The 17,414-nt window shown below is 38.1% G+C and overlaps 1 protein-coding gene across 2 annotated transcripts in view; it reads left to right on the plus strand.

Moving 5' to 3' along the window:
- Window positions 1-10,448: 10,448 nt before the first annotated feature.
- TFDP2 (transcription factor Dp-2) overlaps window positions 10,449-17,414 on the plus strand; it is a 38,849-nt gene continuing 31,883 nt past the window's right edge. Inside the window, exons 1-2 of one of the 2 annotated variants that reach the window (XM_062498922.1) lie at window positions 10,449-10,486; window positions 16,241-16,307. In XM_062498922.1, the coding sequence (XP_062354906.1) occupies window positions 10,472-10,486; window positions 16,241-16,307 (82 nt within the window). In that variant the 5' untranslated portion in view covers window positions 10,449-10,471. The remainder of the gene's footprint in view (window positions 10,487-16,240; window positions 16,308-17,414) is intronic. The other variant, XM_062498923.1, reaches the window with a different exon arrangement.

Consider the following 17,414-nt stretch of genomic DNA (forward strand, 5'->3'; position numbering starts at 1 on the left):
TTCCTGATTTGACAGAGAAAATGAATAGTTTTAATTGATGTGATATAGTATGCTGGGTAAAAATGTCTTACAAATTTTTTCTTGGTTGACTTTCATAATTCTGAAAGCACTTCAGTTATGTTTTTGACTCTTCCATTAATATGGCTCAGTGACTTTTTTTTTTTCAACTACTGTCACTGGTGTAGCTTAATTATGTTGACAGAAGATAAAATGTTGGAGGTTGTGTGGTGCTGTAACAAATTCCAACTTGATACAATCTTTGATTCAAAAATAATGTTATGCTGGTAAAAATGGATTCTGTTAAAAAATAAATAAGTGTTCTCTATTCCTTTACCCTTCCCAAATTAACTTCCATTCTTTAGATTGTTATGTCCTGTCATACACAAGAAGGGATCTGTGTAAATGGGGCAAAGACTGAGAGGACCAGTGTTACAGGGCAAATGCAGAACTGTATTTCACAGCCCGTACTTATGCCAATGCTCTGTATACTCACCGGTGTTTTTTATGCAGTGAAGTATTGAATTTCAGGAACTTCTGTTCAAAGTAACATGTAGGGTGTTAAATATAGCACTTTGAAAAAAAACATGGAGGACTAAGGAGAAGTTTTCATTATAGAAAAGAAAGGACTTTGCGGGAGAGGTGGTAAAGAGAAAATAAAAATCAAGTTCTTTGAGAAGTTTCTTACTGTGAAGCAAATCTATAGTAGGGGAAGAAATGAAAATTATTAATAAGATTGTCTCATGGATGAATTTAAGACTGATATTACTGTCAAATTATTTAGCTTTTTTTTTAACCACTTCCTCTTTCAACAAAAAATCACTACTACGGCATAGCAAAAAGAAACCATTTGACTTGTACCATCTTAATGTAAATAATTTTACAGAAAACACACCAGTGAGAGGAATGCTCTTAATTGCTGCTGAGGGTTCTGACTGGCGGCCTCACTTTACAAAGTGAGGGAAGTACAGTTTTCAAAACAGCATCTTGGCAGCAGCTCTCCAGTGTAAGAGGCAGAGGCCAAGCAACCCAGCTGGGCAGTGCTGTTTTGCAGGGGATGTCAGTACTACAAGGGAATTCCTTATCTCTGTCTACTCTTGTCTGTGTTGCACAGTGCTGTAGAGACTTCTGGTGCATCTGGACACACTTCCTGAACAGTTTTGAGCACCCTCCCAGTGAAGACCTTTCAGTAGCTTTGGCTAAAATTGTTACAGGTTTAGTGAAGAAACAGGGACCAAAATTCCAGTATTACATCCTCTTCAAGGTGTGTGATGTTACTTGGTTTAGATGTGCAGACGTTGTCACTGTATCTTTGAAAGCTGATCGTGAATCTCTAAATGCAATATAAGAGTAGTGACTTGCATGGTAGGGGGGGAAGCTGCTGCAGCCCATCATACGTAGACAGAAATATTTATTTCTGCATCCTAATGTGGAGCAGAATGACTTCTAGTTATAGCCAGTCTAATTCAGTTACTGGAATTGCATTTCTTCTAGTGTGCTATGTTAAAATAATGTTCTCAGGGCTGTCTCTAATAAGTGATAATTTCTTAAATTATTTGCTTTTTTATTTTTTGAGTGTAATGGTATTAGACTTTCTCCAGTACCTTTCCACTTACATTCACCATACATGACTCTTAATGAACCAACAGTGAATCTTAAAATAAGGAAAATCAGCTGTCTGGTCTGCTGCAAGGAAATGCACTTGTGATTTTTTTTGTGCATAAAGCCAAGAAACCACTGGAATCAGATGGGTTTATCACAAAACTTTAGATATTAGGTGAAAAACAATCCCAATGTCTTGGTGTGGTAATAGTGCACATACCAATGGTGGAGCTGAGAGCACAAACACCTGTGGCAGGATTTGAGAAAACAGGGATATGCAAGGAAATATTGTAAAAGGTGCAGGTGTGGTAAGGAGTGACAGTTTTGTAGCAACTTCCTGGACTGATTCTTCATGGGTGTTTTGTGACATCCAGTAATAGAATGAAATTATTTTTTTCCCTCCCGTTATTTGATTTGTAGACTATGACTCTTCTGCAAGAATCTGAGACAGTAGTAAATGGTCTTACTTTCATAGTTTCATTAAAATAAATCCTTTGCTCCTTGGTCTGATGTCCTGTGTGCAGTGATAGTTTCCAATGAAGGGTTTTACAGACTGTTCAACTTTACTTTCATGCTTTTCTATATAGCATAAAAGTCAATCTAAGCAAATCAAACTGCAGGCCTGCGATATAGTTCAGTTAGCAGCACCATTATATATGTTAATATATTGTCATATACATTAATGGAACTGTAACAAAAGCACAGCTTTTTAGAATATCATACTTCTTGTGAAATACAGAAGAGTAATTAAATGAAAAGGGATCATGTTTGAAAATAATTTGAGGTCCAGCTTATTCACTTAGTACTGTTGAAGAAACTCTTTGCCTTTCAGAACATGGTTTGCAAAATCTACAGCCTACTGTGAAGTCATTTTTTAGGGTATTTGTCGTTAGTGAAACCTGAAGTAACTTCTAGATTTTTGTACAGATTTTTTTCACTGACTCGGTGAAAAATAATGTTTTAACCAGCTCACAACCAGTGCTGGCTGTCATTGTGGAGCCTGGAACCAAGCTGGGAAAAGATGAGTGTTTGATTTTGTTAGTGTGCTTGGTTGTGAACTGCAGCAATTCAGGTGTTGGCAGTTTCATTCTTTCTGCCTTGATAATGTTTAAAAGAGAAGATAACTTGATTTTTGGAAACTTCCCAAATCATTTAAGCACAGATTCTAGAAGGGGTTTCTTTAGAGGTATCTTTGAAGGCATTCTGCAGAATTGTCACTGGGATCTTCCTGGTTTACAGTCTGACATGAACAGCCAGGTTTTTCACAGAACTTCTAAACCTGCTCTTAGTTAACATAACCTTCATGTGGAAGTAATCCACTTTATAAAGGTGATGTTGTTTTGACTGATTTTGTGTTATTTCAGTCAGTGGGATGTGCTCTGACCACCAGGTTTTACACAAACAGTGGTCAGAGAAAGCAGTGATGGTAGCTGAGACTCTACTTCTGTTCCTCAGTTCTTTGCTAACAGTGAATGGAGTGAGTGCCTATGTCCAAAATACGGAATTTTTGTAAACCTCTATAGACAAAATCCATTTGTGAGTGTAATTCTGGTCTTGCAGCTTAACTTATTTTTTCCTGTGGAGCTTAGAGTATGCTCCTCTGTTTGGTAAGGCAGGTTTCACCTGTTCCATCAGGTTCCTGTTGCTGCCAGATTTGTGTTGGTTTGGGTGGGAATAGCAAATGATTCAGTTGTGGCTTACAAACTCTTTAGTACTTTTGTTCAACAGAGTCCCTCACTGACCTTGTTGGGTGAATATAACATCTGGCTGGGTGTATGGGAAAGTTAATTTGATAGGAATTCATAATCCATCACCCATGGGTGATGTAAGCAAATGTGTTCTGTGTGAATAAGAGACCATTTTCATTCACTGTTTTCTTACTGCAACTTTCAGGGGGCAAAAAAAGGGAAAAATAAGGTCAGAAAGAAATTAGCAGGTTGCAACAGGTACCCACTGTCTTTAAGGCTGTGAACTTTCAGTTGTATAGAGGAATTATTCAACTTGGTAGCAGCTATTATAATGGTATTTGTGGGAATTAAAGCCAATCTATCAGTATATATCAGTAGTTGCTCATTAAGGCTTGTGAATGCCAAAGCTAGAAGTGACTTGTGAGCTGTAATGCTTGTCCAAGAATATATGATGGTAACACGACCAGTAATTATGGATGAGATTAGAAACTGCAAGTGAAAGTGATCTTATGTCCTCAGAGTGAAATAAGAAACCTGTGTGTGCATGGGCTCTCCATTTCTGGGAAGGAAGGAGTTAGGTAACTTCCTTTTGTTATAAACTTGACCTTGAGATTTGAGAAATGTGAGAAATACATTTCTGTTCTCTTAAAGGTGCAATCAGGTTATTGTCAACTTCAGTTTATTTAAAATTCATCTTACAATTGGAGATACATTCAAACATCTTTTTAGATCAACAATTTCATACATACAACTGATACAGTTTCAAGCTGTGTATTGATTTGGTATAACAGCAGACTTCTGCTCTCCATCAAAAGCAAATTATTCATCCTGCTTCTTTGGTGTATAAGAAATTGAGGAAGCTGTGATCTGGAGACAAAAATATCCCCCTTCCTAAAGGATTTTTGAAGTGTGCACACACCCCGGGGACCCTTCAAAAGCAAGCAGTAGTCTTCATCTGAACAAACTATATCCAACCTTTTGTCATATTTCAATCCAAGTAAATTTTGAGGATCATGAATGTTTTTTTTCAGAAATGGAATCATGGTGTGGTTCTGAAAACCAGACTGAGCTGGTTGGGCAGTGGTCAAATCTGAAGGTTAGCCCTGTGCTCAGGCTGGGGTGGCCCTTGGAGCTGTCAGGAGTCACAGCATATGGAAAACTTTCTTCTACCCCATTTCAGCCCCGCTGTTGGAATTCTGACTATAGTAGAACTGAGCTGGCTCACTGAGGGGATAAGGTAGGGATGGGAGTGTGCAGCATTGGGAAGAAGTGGAAAGTGGAAAAAATGGGTAAAAGTGGAAGATCCCTTTTAACAATCCTAGCAGGGGTGGATCTCAGAGCAGTGCAATAATTTCATGGATCTGTGCCCTTCAGGTAAGTTTGTGTGCTGTAGTCAGTATTTGTGAGCTTGTGCATCACCAGAAAAATTTTTGCCTTTGTACCAAATTCTAATTAGAGAGATATGAAAATTTTTGGTAACCTTTAGCCTTTGGTGAATACTGTCATAATCTTCAACCCATGCAAGAGTAGAGTTAAATAATGGCTTTAAGCTTGAGCAAAGCTTCTAGCAAACTATATGGAAAATGGAAGAAATAGCTACCAAGCCTTCATCATCAAGTTTTTTGTTGCCATATAACTTGGTGATCTTTAATTAAATGCAAATGTAAAATTATCTTCAGTTCATTGCTTGTTAAGATCTTTCCAGCTGTGAAATGTAGCAAAAAGTATTATCTCAACAGTGTGGTTAAACTTTTCCATATATTTGTCAATACATTGATAATTCTGGAGATGTATAAATCTCAAAATTCAAACTTATAAAATCAGATTAATATCTAGGGCATTCTCTGATGTATCATACAGTGTGTGAGCTGGTGTTAGCAAAAAGCTGGTGTGAAGTCTCAGTAGTCAAAAAGATGCAGTTTTCAGCTGAGCTTGATTGAAAAAGGAGCCAGTGTGTTCTTGGCAGTGCACAAAGACCATCTTACCAAGGTATTTTACAGCCATCACATAGATCACTGAATATTTTTCAAATATCAATCCATTGTGAAAATGAAATTTCTTAAGGCAAAAATGTATTTGTGAAAATACAGTGTGCTGTGTACTCTGAAAGGCAGTTGGTACCTGCCTCTTAGCACTGAAGCAGCAGACTCCCAAATGTTGTGCCTGTACAGTAGTCAGCTATGAGCTAGAAAAAGTGAGCTTATAGAATAGATTGCCAGCTTAAAAAAACCCTGCAGCTGAATTTCTGTTAATTCCAGATTTATCTTGGTAGTGATAAAAGTTGTCTTTAAAACTCAGAAAGACATTTTAGATGATGCTCTAAGTGCTGCATGAATGTTACCCACTGTTCTGATGTCAGGCCCTATGTACTCTGTCTTGAATGACAGAAAGCTGGTTTGGGGAATTAAAAGAGCCTTCAAAGGTTCAAGTGCTTGGGAATTATTCCACATGTTAAATGTAGAGTTCTCCTTATCTGGACATGTTTCATCTCACTGATTTTGAAAGAAGCCATGAGTGCTGCCCCTGTTCTTAGACATGTAGTTTACTGCAGGTACTGGCATTGAGCTTGTCCAGGAATATGCCTAAGAAACCAAGTCCCTTGAGGGAAGGAGCATCCAGTTCCAGGCTGGAACTGGGCACTCAGCACTGTCAGGACTGGACAAGCAGCAGAACTTGAGGGTCAGCAGTGCGGTTAAGTGAATGGAGACTTTGAGTACTTTCAGCTAGGAGAGAATTTGAATCCAGCTTTGGATTTTCTTCCTGTGTTACGTGTTCTTCTCACTCAGACCTGTCTTCATCCCTGGGATTCAGAATATTCAGTAGCCTCCATCAAATAGTGCTTTTTCTAGTCATGTGTGCATTACAGTCATGTAATATGTACATTGGTAGTAATGTCCTAGGTACAATAGTGACTAAATACAGCAAACAGTGGGAGTAGTTGGGATGTAGCATTTGGGATCGAGTCTGAGAGTACTGAATGGGATCCAATTCATTTGTTGCCTCAGTATTTGCTATACAAAGTCCTTGACAGGACATTTGCTTTTAGCAAACCACACAGGTTGGTGGTTCTCCCTCATGGAGCTGAAGTGCTACAGTTTATACTCATTGAACTTGCACAAATGCCTGTCTGTTTTCCCAGGTGTTTTGTGCTGTGTAAACTTGAGTCATAATTACTGCTGTTGCCAGGAGGTGTCAGTTAATTTTTTCTGATGATCCATTGGCATTTTGCTCGATCTTAACTACATGATGAAATCTTCACTTTCAAATTAGGTTCAGGTAGTTTTATCTTTCATTTGCACCTTGGTTTAAAGCAGTAATCCTCATTTCCCTTTTTGTGTCATATAGTTGGGAGAACTTCTGCACTTTGGATTCATAGGCTGCAGCCTTTTAAGTCAAGTAAAGGTGATTAAACAATGGCACTTTTGCACTGAATACTCTTAAATTATTTTATTTTGTTAAAAACTTGTAATATTCAGTGATCAAGTCACATAAATTTCCTTTGTTCAGTTTCTCTAATCAGCTTGTCTGTTATCTATTTGGACTTTTTAGAAGGCATACAGTTGTTTACAGTAAAAGCTGGAAAAATAAGTTGTGACACCTGCCAGACCTTTATCATACACATCATGGTTGGAGTTCCTTTCAAATGCTTCCTTAGAGTTATTTTCTAACATTATTTACAATATAAAAACTACGGTGTGACTGCTGAAAGTGGTGACTTACTTCCCATCCTGTGTATGTGATTTGTTGAATAAATACCTTGGTTGGCTTTTTTTTAAGATCTTCATTGAGTGACAAGCTGGATGTTATATGGCATTCCTGTCTTGTTTGTTTTTTTAATTTCATTTTTTTGTTTTTTGGTTTTTTTTTCAAAAAGGAGTTAGATATTGAAATATTTTTTGGGAACACGCTGAAGAAACACTTTCTGGGAGCAGGTGGATTTCTGATAAGCACTTAATAATTCTGAAATTTTACTGATCTGGAAACTGAGACACACTGAAGCAGCATATGTGTAACAGGTGGTCTAAACCATGTAGATGCTGTGCATAAATTAGTTGTTTAAAACTGAGCCTGTGCTGATTAATAAGGAGTCTTTTTGTTACTGATGTATTCTGAAATCAGTCTTGTAATTGTTGAAAGTTAGTACTATAAAGAGGGATATGAAGAATATAAATTACTTTCTTGTGGAAAGGCTGGTGTTATACAGGTTTCTTTCTTGAAACTCATCACACTTTCCTCTTGGCTGACTCAGTTACCTGGAATAATTTTCACTTTGCAACTGTTTATCAAGTAAAGGAAGAAAGGGGTTCCTTGGTGGTGATAAAAGTCATTCTGGTATACTAAAATATCTCTTTTTTTAAAAAAATATGTTCTGTAAAGACTTTTCATCCTAACAGTTTAGATGATTGTACAATAGTTGTCTTCATTTGTAGATGTTTAGTACTGACATATTACATAAATATCATTTTCTGTTGTGAACTGGCCTCTGGCACTGAGGAGGATCTTTGCATGGTGCTGGTCTAGGCGAGGGTGTGACTTGAGGTACCTTAAAGTACTGATAAAATCTTAGAAGAGAAACCAAGGTAAGTTTGGAAAAGCAGAGAACAGACTGTTATGTTGTCTTATAGGGGTAATTTTAAAATGAAACTTTGGACAATAGAAAATAAACATAAGAAGGAATGCAATGTTATTCTGCAGATAACTGTTTTCTGTTTTTCACTGTTTGTTGCACTGGGATTCAGCTTCAGATTCACCAAAACTTCTGTACTGATCTGGCTTTTAACTTGTAGTGAGAATAGGTAGAGATAAAACTCCTGGACTGTTTTGCTGTAACTAGAGCTTGGTTTATTTGCTGTAACTAGGGCTTTTGTAAATTTAATGCTCAAACTGGCTTTTTAATGTCAGTGGTATAAGTGATTAGAAAATACATTTTAGAAGAAGCTACAACTCAGAGTTTGCAAAGTCAGACAGTTTGTTTGGCTCCTTGTACTGTACAATGTATGACCAAAAGGCAAATTTGTGGGAGTGGGTTATAAACCAAGGCTTAGCTTATGAAGGGACAAATAGTTCAGAAAAAGTAACCTTTGTGTCTCGTGTGCTCTGGGCTCTGAACCCGTCTTTATGCAGCTTCATTTCAGTAGAAACCAGCTAAAGAAGAAAAAGTGTTGAGTTTTATGTTTTTCTGTCTGTGTGCTATAAACACATGCAGCAACTGGGGATGAAGAAAATCTCCATTTTGAGGCCATCTGTGTTGGTTCTTTTGTCTGAACCTGACAAGAGGTCATGGCAGATGGTGGGGTCACAAAGTCTGGCTTCTCAGGCTTGACAAAATGTTCATAAAGCTGGAAGAATACCAACTGTTCATAGTGGCTGAAGAGCACTGTGGCAAAGGACTGTAATAGTTTATGGACAGTACCTTCTGGATCATTAAGCTTGACAGCAAATAACTTGTCAAAGATGTATCTAGTTTGCTTATCTATAAATGAGTTAAAACTGCTCAGTAATTGTGTTCTTAACCACATTTTATTTGAGTAAATTACTTGTAAATCCTCTTAAAGAGAGGGAGGTCAGACTGCAGCATGAATTTTGGCCAGATCTCCAGATGATGGATTTGGAGAGTTCATCTGTAAGGGTCAGAAATGTAGAAAAAGAATAGGCACTAAGATCATAATTTTCAGATACATTGCAGGGATTCAGTATTTGCTCCTTGCCATGACCTCTGTAGCTTTATGGCTTCAGGTTTCAGGATTACTACCAAATCCAGTAGCTTCTTTCCCCAGGGTGGGGATAGATACCTCTTTGTAGTATCTTCTCTGAAGCCAGAGAAAAATTTGTGTTACTTTCTTGTATGTTTTGTGATGAAACTAAAATGTAGAAGTTTAGGAGAATGTCTTGGTAGAACTGTTTGGTGTTCACATGCTGGAGTAACTGCTTAATTATGGCTGCAGTAAAGGGAGGCACTAAGGAAGATCAGTACAACTCAGTCAACAGGAAGTGGAGAACACCTCTAAGTTGAATAAAATGGTTTTCCACTAACAGTTTAATTGATATGATGTCTGAATAAACTAAGAAAGGTATAGAAACAGCCTAGAATTTAAAATTCTCCTGGGTTATCCAGAACTACTAAAGCAGTGATGGGATGTGATGGTAGAGTTCCTCATTAGTTAAGCACACTGTTGAGACAACCCTTGGCATTTTCCTGAAGGGAGGTGAAGGCACTCTCAAGCCATTCTCAAACTTCACATAGGTTAAAATACAGAGGAAATGGCATGAATTGCACCCTACTTTTGTAGCTGGTGAGTTCTGCTATTAATGGTCATGACTCTGATAAGTAGTTTAGGTATCTTCCTAACTTTACTGAATTGATTCCACACTTCAAAGTGTGAACAGTTCTCTCTCTCTTATTCATCCAAATGCAATTCAAATGTTTTTTGCAGTTCCTTTTTTAACTGCAAGTAGTACTTATAAAATACTTTCAAAGTACCTAAACACTTTGTCAAGTTAATTATGTCTTTAAAAAAATGGTTTGTGCTGACAGCATTGGTCTGTAACTTTTCTTCTGTTTTCTCTAAGACTTCTGGAAGCTTTCATTAAAAAAATAAGTAAGTTTAAACTATTTTTTGGTATACCAAAATTTTTTTCTTTACCTGGAATTCTAATACTACAATTCTAACAACACAAGTTGAATAAAAAAAGCGTGAAAATATTTAAAAGATGACTTAAAGCCGAATTGGTTTTTTTCCTTGCGTGTTTCCTTTAAAATTCTGAATGTTTTCTGTGTGTGTGTATATATTCCATTAAAAGTCTTCTCTGTTGCTGGTGGCTAAAGACAGTGGGGAGAAGTAAGTCACTTTCATTTTTAAAGCTAATCTGCATTAAACGCAAAAGATTGCATGGTTTTAATTACAAAACTTTAGTAATGATATAACATGGTTTGCTAGCACATTAATGTAGTCAGGCCTTTATGTAAGTTGGGCCATATAAAGGATTTAATCTCTGCCTGTTCCAAGTAATGAACATTTTTAGTAGCTCTACATAACCTGACTATCGTGGTGATTATTTTATCGGAAGCTTGGGTTTTAACTAAGACATTTCATTAACTGTCTTACAGGATGTTCATTCTAAAGATTCTGTGAAGATGAAAAGGGATATCTTTATGGCTTTATGAAATATAAAGCAATACTGTCATGACGGCAAAAAATGTAAGTATAATTCTTCAACGTATGTTACTTTTCATATCTTTTCATATTCATATTTCACTTCTGACTTTGAGAATTGTGTGGACAAATATGAGAAATCAATCACAAAGACCTTCAAATTCAGAAATCCTGTCTGATTTTTGAATATCAAAAATGTACCAAAAATATGTATCCCATCATCTTCTACAGTATTTTGATAAATTTAAACTGGTTAGAAGCTCTTTAGGCATGTGGAGTTTACTCAGCTGTGGGTGAGGTTGATAACAGGCAATGCTTGATGCTGTTTTCATATTGATCCTTTCAGATCCCTTCCAGCTTGAGATATTCTGTGAGTCTGTGATTCCTGTAACATTTCTTCAAACTTAAATGAAAGCTGCACTTTTTATTGAATCTTCTGACCTATGCACCTTTGTAAAATCCTTCCACTGAGTTTAAGTCTCAAATCTCAAGAAAGAATAGAAAGACTGCATATCATTTTGCTACTGTTGTACACTCTTGGTTTCTAGAAGACTGAAGGCCTTCTCATTTCTTTGCTTGCTCATTAATCAGCCTGTAGTGGTGTCTCGAGGCTCTATATTTGACTCTTCTATCCCAAGTTCTGAGAAAGCTTATGAAATGTCTTAACATCCTGACCTTAATTTTCTGCCTAATTAGCTGTGCTTCCTGAGGTACACAGCTTGTATAAAGAACAGTTCTGATTAACCCTGGTGATCAGTGAATTGAGTATGACTTTGGGCCCTGAGCTATTTGCCTGTTGACTGCCTTTGACAGGGCATCCTGTATTCTAGTTAAATCTTCGTAGGTTTAGCAACCAACAGCACCAGGGAAGTGCCCCACAATGCAATTGCAGGTAGCTTAGGATTGTGCTTTGTTGAGTAACTGCAAAAGCTTTTGTGCATGGTGGGTAAGACTGCTGCCAATGACATAGTGTTATTAATGCTCAAGTGTTGGAAATTTGTTGGCTTTATTAATACCTTCATTTGGGGTGTTGTTCAGGCTTTGAGGTATCTTGTATCTCAGTTTTTGATTCAAGCTTACCAAGACATAAAGTAAACTGATGTGTATATTCAAAGCCCTTTGCTTATTATTTCATAGGTCATATTCAGCTCTAGTACGAATAAGTAATTCTGCTGATGTATGTGGGACAGCTGCACAAATCCGGGTCATCTGTGGCTTTGACCTTTTGTTCAATGCAGTCAAAGGATAAATACCAATCCCAATAAAATCCATGGAGTGTTGTGTAATAGTCATAGAGGGGCATGGGTTGGAAGGGATTTCAGGAGGCCATCTACTCTGGTGCTTTGTGTAAAGCTCTTTGACACTGGAACCCAGTTGCTTGGTGCTTTGTTCAAGGCTCCATCAAGGCTTTGGGTTTTGAAAATCTCTGGGGACAGACGTGACATTCAGTCTGGGTAACCTACTCTTATGCTGAATATAGAAATACAATATTGTGGTTTACTTCAGCACAATGCTATGGTTACTTTAGGGAAGAAATATTTTACTGGTATGCAAGCTTAGAAATTTTGCATATCAAAATCATGCAAACCTAGTCAGATACCTAATATTTATGGGTTTATTTTTTAAAAAAAATCAGCTACTCTGGTGCAGATAAATGTAGGACTCAGTTTTCATGTTTACCTGTTCATATGGTGGTCATACGCTTTGTGTCCTTATTGGTAGCACTTAGGGCTTTCCCAACCTTGGTTACTCAGAATTGCACACTCAGGGCAATAGTGTCAGCCCTGGTGTTTCCTGATGCTGTTAGAAGGCCACAATGCTTCTGAATTTGCAGAGTTGTGGGGTTTAGATTCTGTTTATGCCTGGTGGTTTCTGCAGCTCCAAACCTGTTTCAAAGGTAAGGTTAATATTTGTTACGGTGTCAGAAATGGTTTAGTGATCTGTAGAGTGAGTTGAGGGAGACAGTTTCTTTATGAGAGTACTTCCATGATTTTCCTTTATGTTGAAGCATCAAGGAAAGAAAATTTTAAAGTACTGGAGTTTGGGCATCTTCCAGGAAACTCTTGAAGGGCATGTATTTTCTGTCAAATGTGCACAGCAGGAAGCTGCCACTTCTGCAATCACTGCCCCTCAGCTGGGCATGTCTGTGCTCCTGCTGCATCCCAGCCCCGTGCAGTGAGCTATGTCTGGAATGGCTTTTCACCTTTCAAGAAGCTGTGTTGAACAGCCTTCTGTCCAAGGCAGCTGGTGCTTCAAGCATGTTCCAGAATGTTCCCATAGATTGAATGTGCATGCAAGATGAATAACCTTCCCCATCGCTGTTCTTCCTTCCTAACTCTGAGTCTGTGGCTTCACTGCTCATTTTCTTTAAATGCAGGAACTTTTCTGATATCTGCTTGTGGAATATTGTTTGTGGGTAATTTGACCTTCCTTAGAAAACTAATCCATAGCCAAGGAAGCTATGAATAATAAAATGTTGAATAAAAGTTACAAGTTCTCTTGGAAAAGGGATGTTTATGTGCCTGCCATGTACACTGTACCCAGATATAGTTCAAATCACCCTGTCCAACTGGGTTATTTCATTCTTTACTTGTATGAGAAAATGTGTTTTTTCTTGGCTGTTTTGTGTCTCCTTTCCCATCAGTCCTTTAGGTAAAAAGACACCAAAACAGTATTAACAAATGGAGGGGGGAAAAAAGCAAATACTCATAGTAAATTTATTTTTAGTTTAGTTTACTCAAACAAAGCTTTAGTTTCAGTTCTCAGACAAATGAGTGATATAACTTCAGCAGGTATTTTTAGTAAGACTCTTCATTTTGATTGTGAAGTTATTTGTCAGTGCTTATCAGATGGTGGTTGCCTTGCCATGGGTGAGGTCAGTTAAATGGCTGTGATGTTCTCCTTTCACATGTCAGCATGGAAGAACTGCTGAGGTCTGGTCACGGAGACTTGCCCAGCCAAGCAGTAGAGAAGGCTGGGCTACAAGGCAAGCTACAAGAGCTGCTTATGGCAGCTGGCCCCATCCAAGACTCTGGCTATGACTTTTTTTTCTTCCCCCTCCCCCTAAGTTTGGAAACTTAGTCACCTAACAGGAAAGGCAAACAAACCTCAAAGATATTTAGTAGTATGCAAAGGCCTGCCAAGTCCCTTCTTCATCTTCCATCATGGCTGGATTCCTTGTCCTGCAGATGAACAGAAGGAGGAGTCCAGCTCCTGCCATGCCCAGTTATCCAGACACTCTGGACCAGTGTTATAAGTGGAAATATCACACAAGCAGTACAAAAAGTAACCAATTATACCAGTTAAGCATTGGATTGTTTTCTGGTTTCAGCTTAGGAGTTGTTACAGTACCAGATTCCCAAAAGCAGTGTGTGGTCTGTCTCAGATAACAAAATGGCCTGGGACCTCTTGAACACTGAGATGGAATTGGATGAAGGTCTTGCTGTGCAGCAGTATCATAGTGTTGCATCACACATTGCTTCTTCTGAGGGCTTAGATAGGATCATTCTTCTGCAAGAAAAATGAATTCCTTTAGATCTGCCACATTTCTCATTTCAGTTTTCATTAAATTCAAGTCTGTTTTCAAGCTCTTCTTAACTTAGAAACAAGGATTATAAAATTGAGAAAACTGCTGCTCTTTATAAATGTGCTACTAGGACCATTGTAGAAAAATCAACATATTTCTCTGCAAACTGAAGTTCCATAATTGTGTGTCATTTGGATCACTGAAATACAACATACACACAAAAAGACCCTCTCAAGTACTTTGTTGCATTTCCTTCTAAATCTGCCAGAGAATTAAATGTATAAGTTAGAATTTTCATTCTGACACTGTATGCATACATCATCTTTAGTGTTTGATTTAAACAATGATCTGAATTAACAGGGAAATGTACAGTTGTACCTCTAGAGCTCAATGCTCGATTGTGAACAAATTTCAGTGTTGTCTTTGAAGGTGTTCCTTGTAATTCTTTCTCTTGGAATGAGTTGAAGCCCATAATCTAACGTGATATTTATCCCTGTGGACCCCTGTTCTTCCCCTGAATTTAAAATTTCTCCCAGTTGTGGTGTTCTAGTTGGGGCAGAGCAAGCAGGGGTCCTGGAGAAGCCGACACTGTTGTTTGTGTGAAGGCAGCAGAGGTGTGAGCCAGCAGTGCAGCCTCTTCCCCTTGGCTGGGCGCTGGAGTTGCCTTGCAGTGCTTTTCACTGTGCAGTTTCCAGCCGTGCCAGCCCCTGGTTAAACATCTCCTCAAGAACATACCCTCAGTGTAGGGAACCACAGTGGCCTCCTACCGCACGGGCCCAAGCACAAGAGATCCTGGAGCGCTGCTCTTTTTCGTGTGGCTCTGTCAGCAAACCGTGCTAAGGAGATGTTTTGGGTTGTTTTTATGTCTTCCTCCCTTCGCCCTACCCCAGTCCGGGCATTCCTGCTCGGGCCCTCCCCAGCCCTGCTGCACCGCTGCCACCTGCTGGGAGACAGCCCGGGAATGGGGAGGAAAATGGGACACTTTTTTCAACACAGCCTCTGCGGACACCGCAGCAGCCCAAGCGCCTGAGAGTGTAGGAGGGTCTAGCTGGGTGTGCCAGGAAGGGCAGGAAAGAGCCAGTCTGGTACTGACAACGGCTGAGATAAACTGAGGAGCTGTGCTGAGCGTCTCCAAAGGCTTGCTTAGAGAAGCACATAACTGAGCTCATTTGGGCAGTGTTTCACAGTCAGAGTCGTGCAGAAGCAGTTGATCTTCTTACTTGTCTCCTGATGAGGAAAAAATCTTAGTAGAAGTATTTTCAAGAGTCTGTCACAATGCTGTGTGCACCTTTTCCTCTACAAAAATTATTTGCTGAGTACCAGTACAAAAGTATTTGCTGAGTACAATTCTAATAAGAATTGAGAGACAGAATGCTTATAGTGTTATTCTTTTGTCTTGTGTAGTTTATTGAAGTTGCTACTGTTTAATTTACCTAAAATTAAATTATGCTCCAACTTGAGTGTATTAAAATTCTTTAAGTGGCCCTAGCATAGCTTCCATTACTGCTACATACATCTGTAAAATAAAGCAGAATGTTTGATCCTTCATCAGGTGATTGCCTTCTTTTAACTTGGATAGTGGAATCCTTTGTCCCAATGATTTATAGAAGTACTCAGATTTTATAATATTTTAAAAAGAGGTTGTGATATGAGGGACTTCCCGGCTCTTCCCTTCCTCATCCAGGAGCTGTGATCTTGTATTTTTTTTTTGTACAAACTATACCTTTCTATGCTTTGTGTGCATGCCAAAGTCCGGGTTGCACTATCTGTATAAGATTTAAGTTTTCCATGTCTCCAGTAAATCCAGTCCTTCAGTAAATCAGTGTGTCTGAAGACTAGGGAATGTGTTTAGAATACATCAGTAGTCACATCTCAGACCTGTAGACTGTGCAGCTTAGCATTGAGGCAACTGGACACGGGCAGATTTCTGCTGTGTTATTGGTGGCAGCCACCCCCTTTGACTTGGAGGGGATGGTGCCTTATACCATAATAGAATGGGCTGCTTGGGTCATATGTAGTACACAGTCAGGGTGTGTAAAACACAGGGTGTTTTTTAGGTAAGAGTTTAGTTAAAAGTAGAGTTTGTCTTCATATGTACCCAGTAAATGTCCTGGATACCTTGCCTTGAGTTTCATGCTCTTGTTAAACTCTACTGTCCATAATATTATAATGTTTCATAATGCAGAAAGTTGCTTTCATAATATTGTTAGTTGCATATTAGAAAACATAGAAAGGTTTATCATATTTTAAGACTTCAAAATTGTTTTGTTCAGGTTGGTGTGACTTCCACAAATGGAGACTTGAAAGGATTTATAGATCAGAACCAGAGTCCAACAAAAGGTAAGAGGATTCTATTTGATACATACATTAAGACTTACTTCACTGCATATGGTTGATTCACATTTGGGATACTCTGAATTTAAATGTTCAAAATAGATTTCATACATCCCCACTGTTAGTTGTTTAATACCAACATGTAAGTGTCAGTGGCAAAGATGGAAGGTTTTCAAAATATCAGAGAGGAAAAGAAGGTGTAGTGAAAATAATAAGAGGATAAAGTAAGCCCTTTTTTTTCATTCCTTGATGGTGAATAATGTGCTGAATTTCCTGATTTCTACCCCACCCTTAAAGTTCCCTGATTCTGTTGTAGTCAAAATGACAGTAGAAGGCTAAGCATGATGTCATACTTCTAAATGTTCTGCACAATTTACAATAATAATTATATTTTGTCCTATCCTGTTTTATCTTAGCACTTCTAGATTAATCACTTCTAACATAAAAGCAACTTATGATCAGTCATAACAGATATGATATTCCAGTAAAATAAGCCCCTTACTATTAGAAAACCTAAGGATCTGCAGTTCAGGAAACACTTCAATCAACCTTTGTCAGCAAATACTGCTTTACTGTTATCCACTGCAATAAACCAATGTATGTAGTAGATGGAAGGTTGATTTTCGGCTCATGCCATCAAACCTAAGAGACTGAAAAAATCAGACAGTCTAAACAGAAAATGGCTGGAGCTGTAGTATCTTCCCAGTTTTGTAAACTTTGCAGAAAATGACAGACTGGTAGAGGCCTTTGAGAATTATTTATTGCACATTGGTGAGATAATTGCCCTTCGTGCTTCATTGTTTTCTGATTATTGTGTTGTCATTTTAGGGAAAATGACTAAGTGCAGCATTTTCAAATAATTTCTGAAACAAATTGATTTGTCCAGAAAATAACTGAATAACTTTTGGGTCATTACTATTAGGAATATCCCAGTGACCTATATCCCACTCTCTATCAGATTTTGCTTCTGGGATGATGGCTGCATTATTACCTCCATTTTTGTATATTTTTAAAATGTTGTGATCTAATTTTTTTAACCTTGAGGTATAATTAGAAATTGTTGCCATCTCTGTTGAAATAAAACATCTTGTTCACAATGGATTACTCCTTTTA

This window comes from Cinclus cinclus, chromosome 10, assembly GCF_963662255.1.
Source record: "Cinclus cinclus chromosome 10, bCinCin1.1, whole genome shotgun sequence".
Classification (NCBI taxonomy): Eukaryota; Metazoa; Chordata; class Aves; order Passeriformes; family Cinclidae; genus Cinclus; species Cinclus cinclus.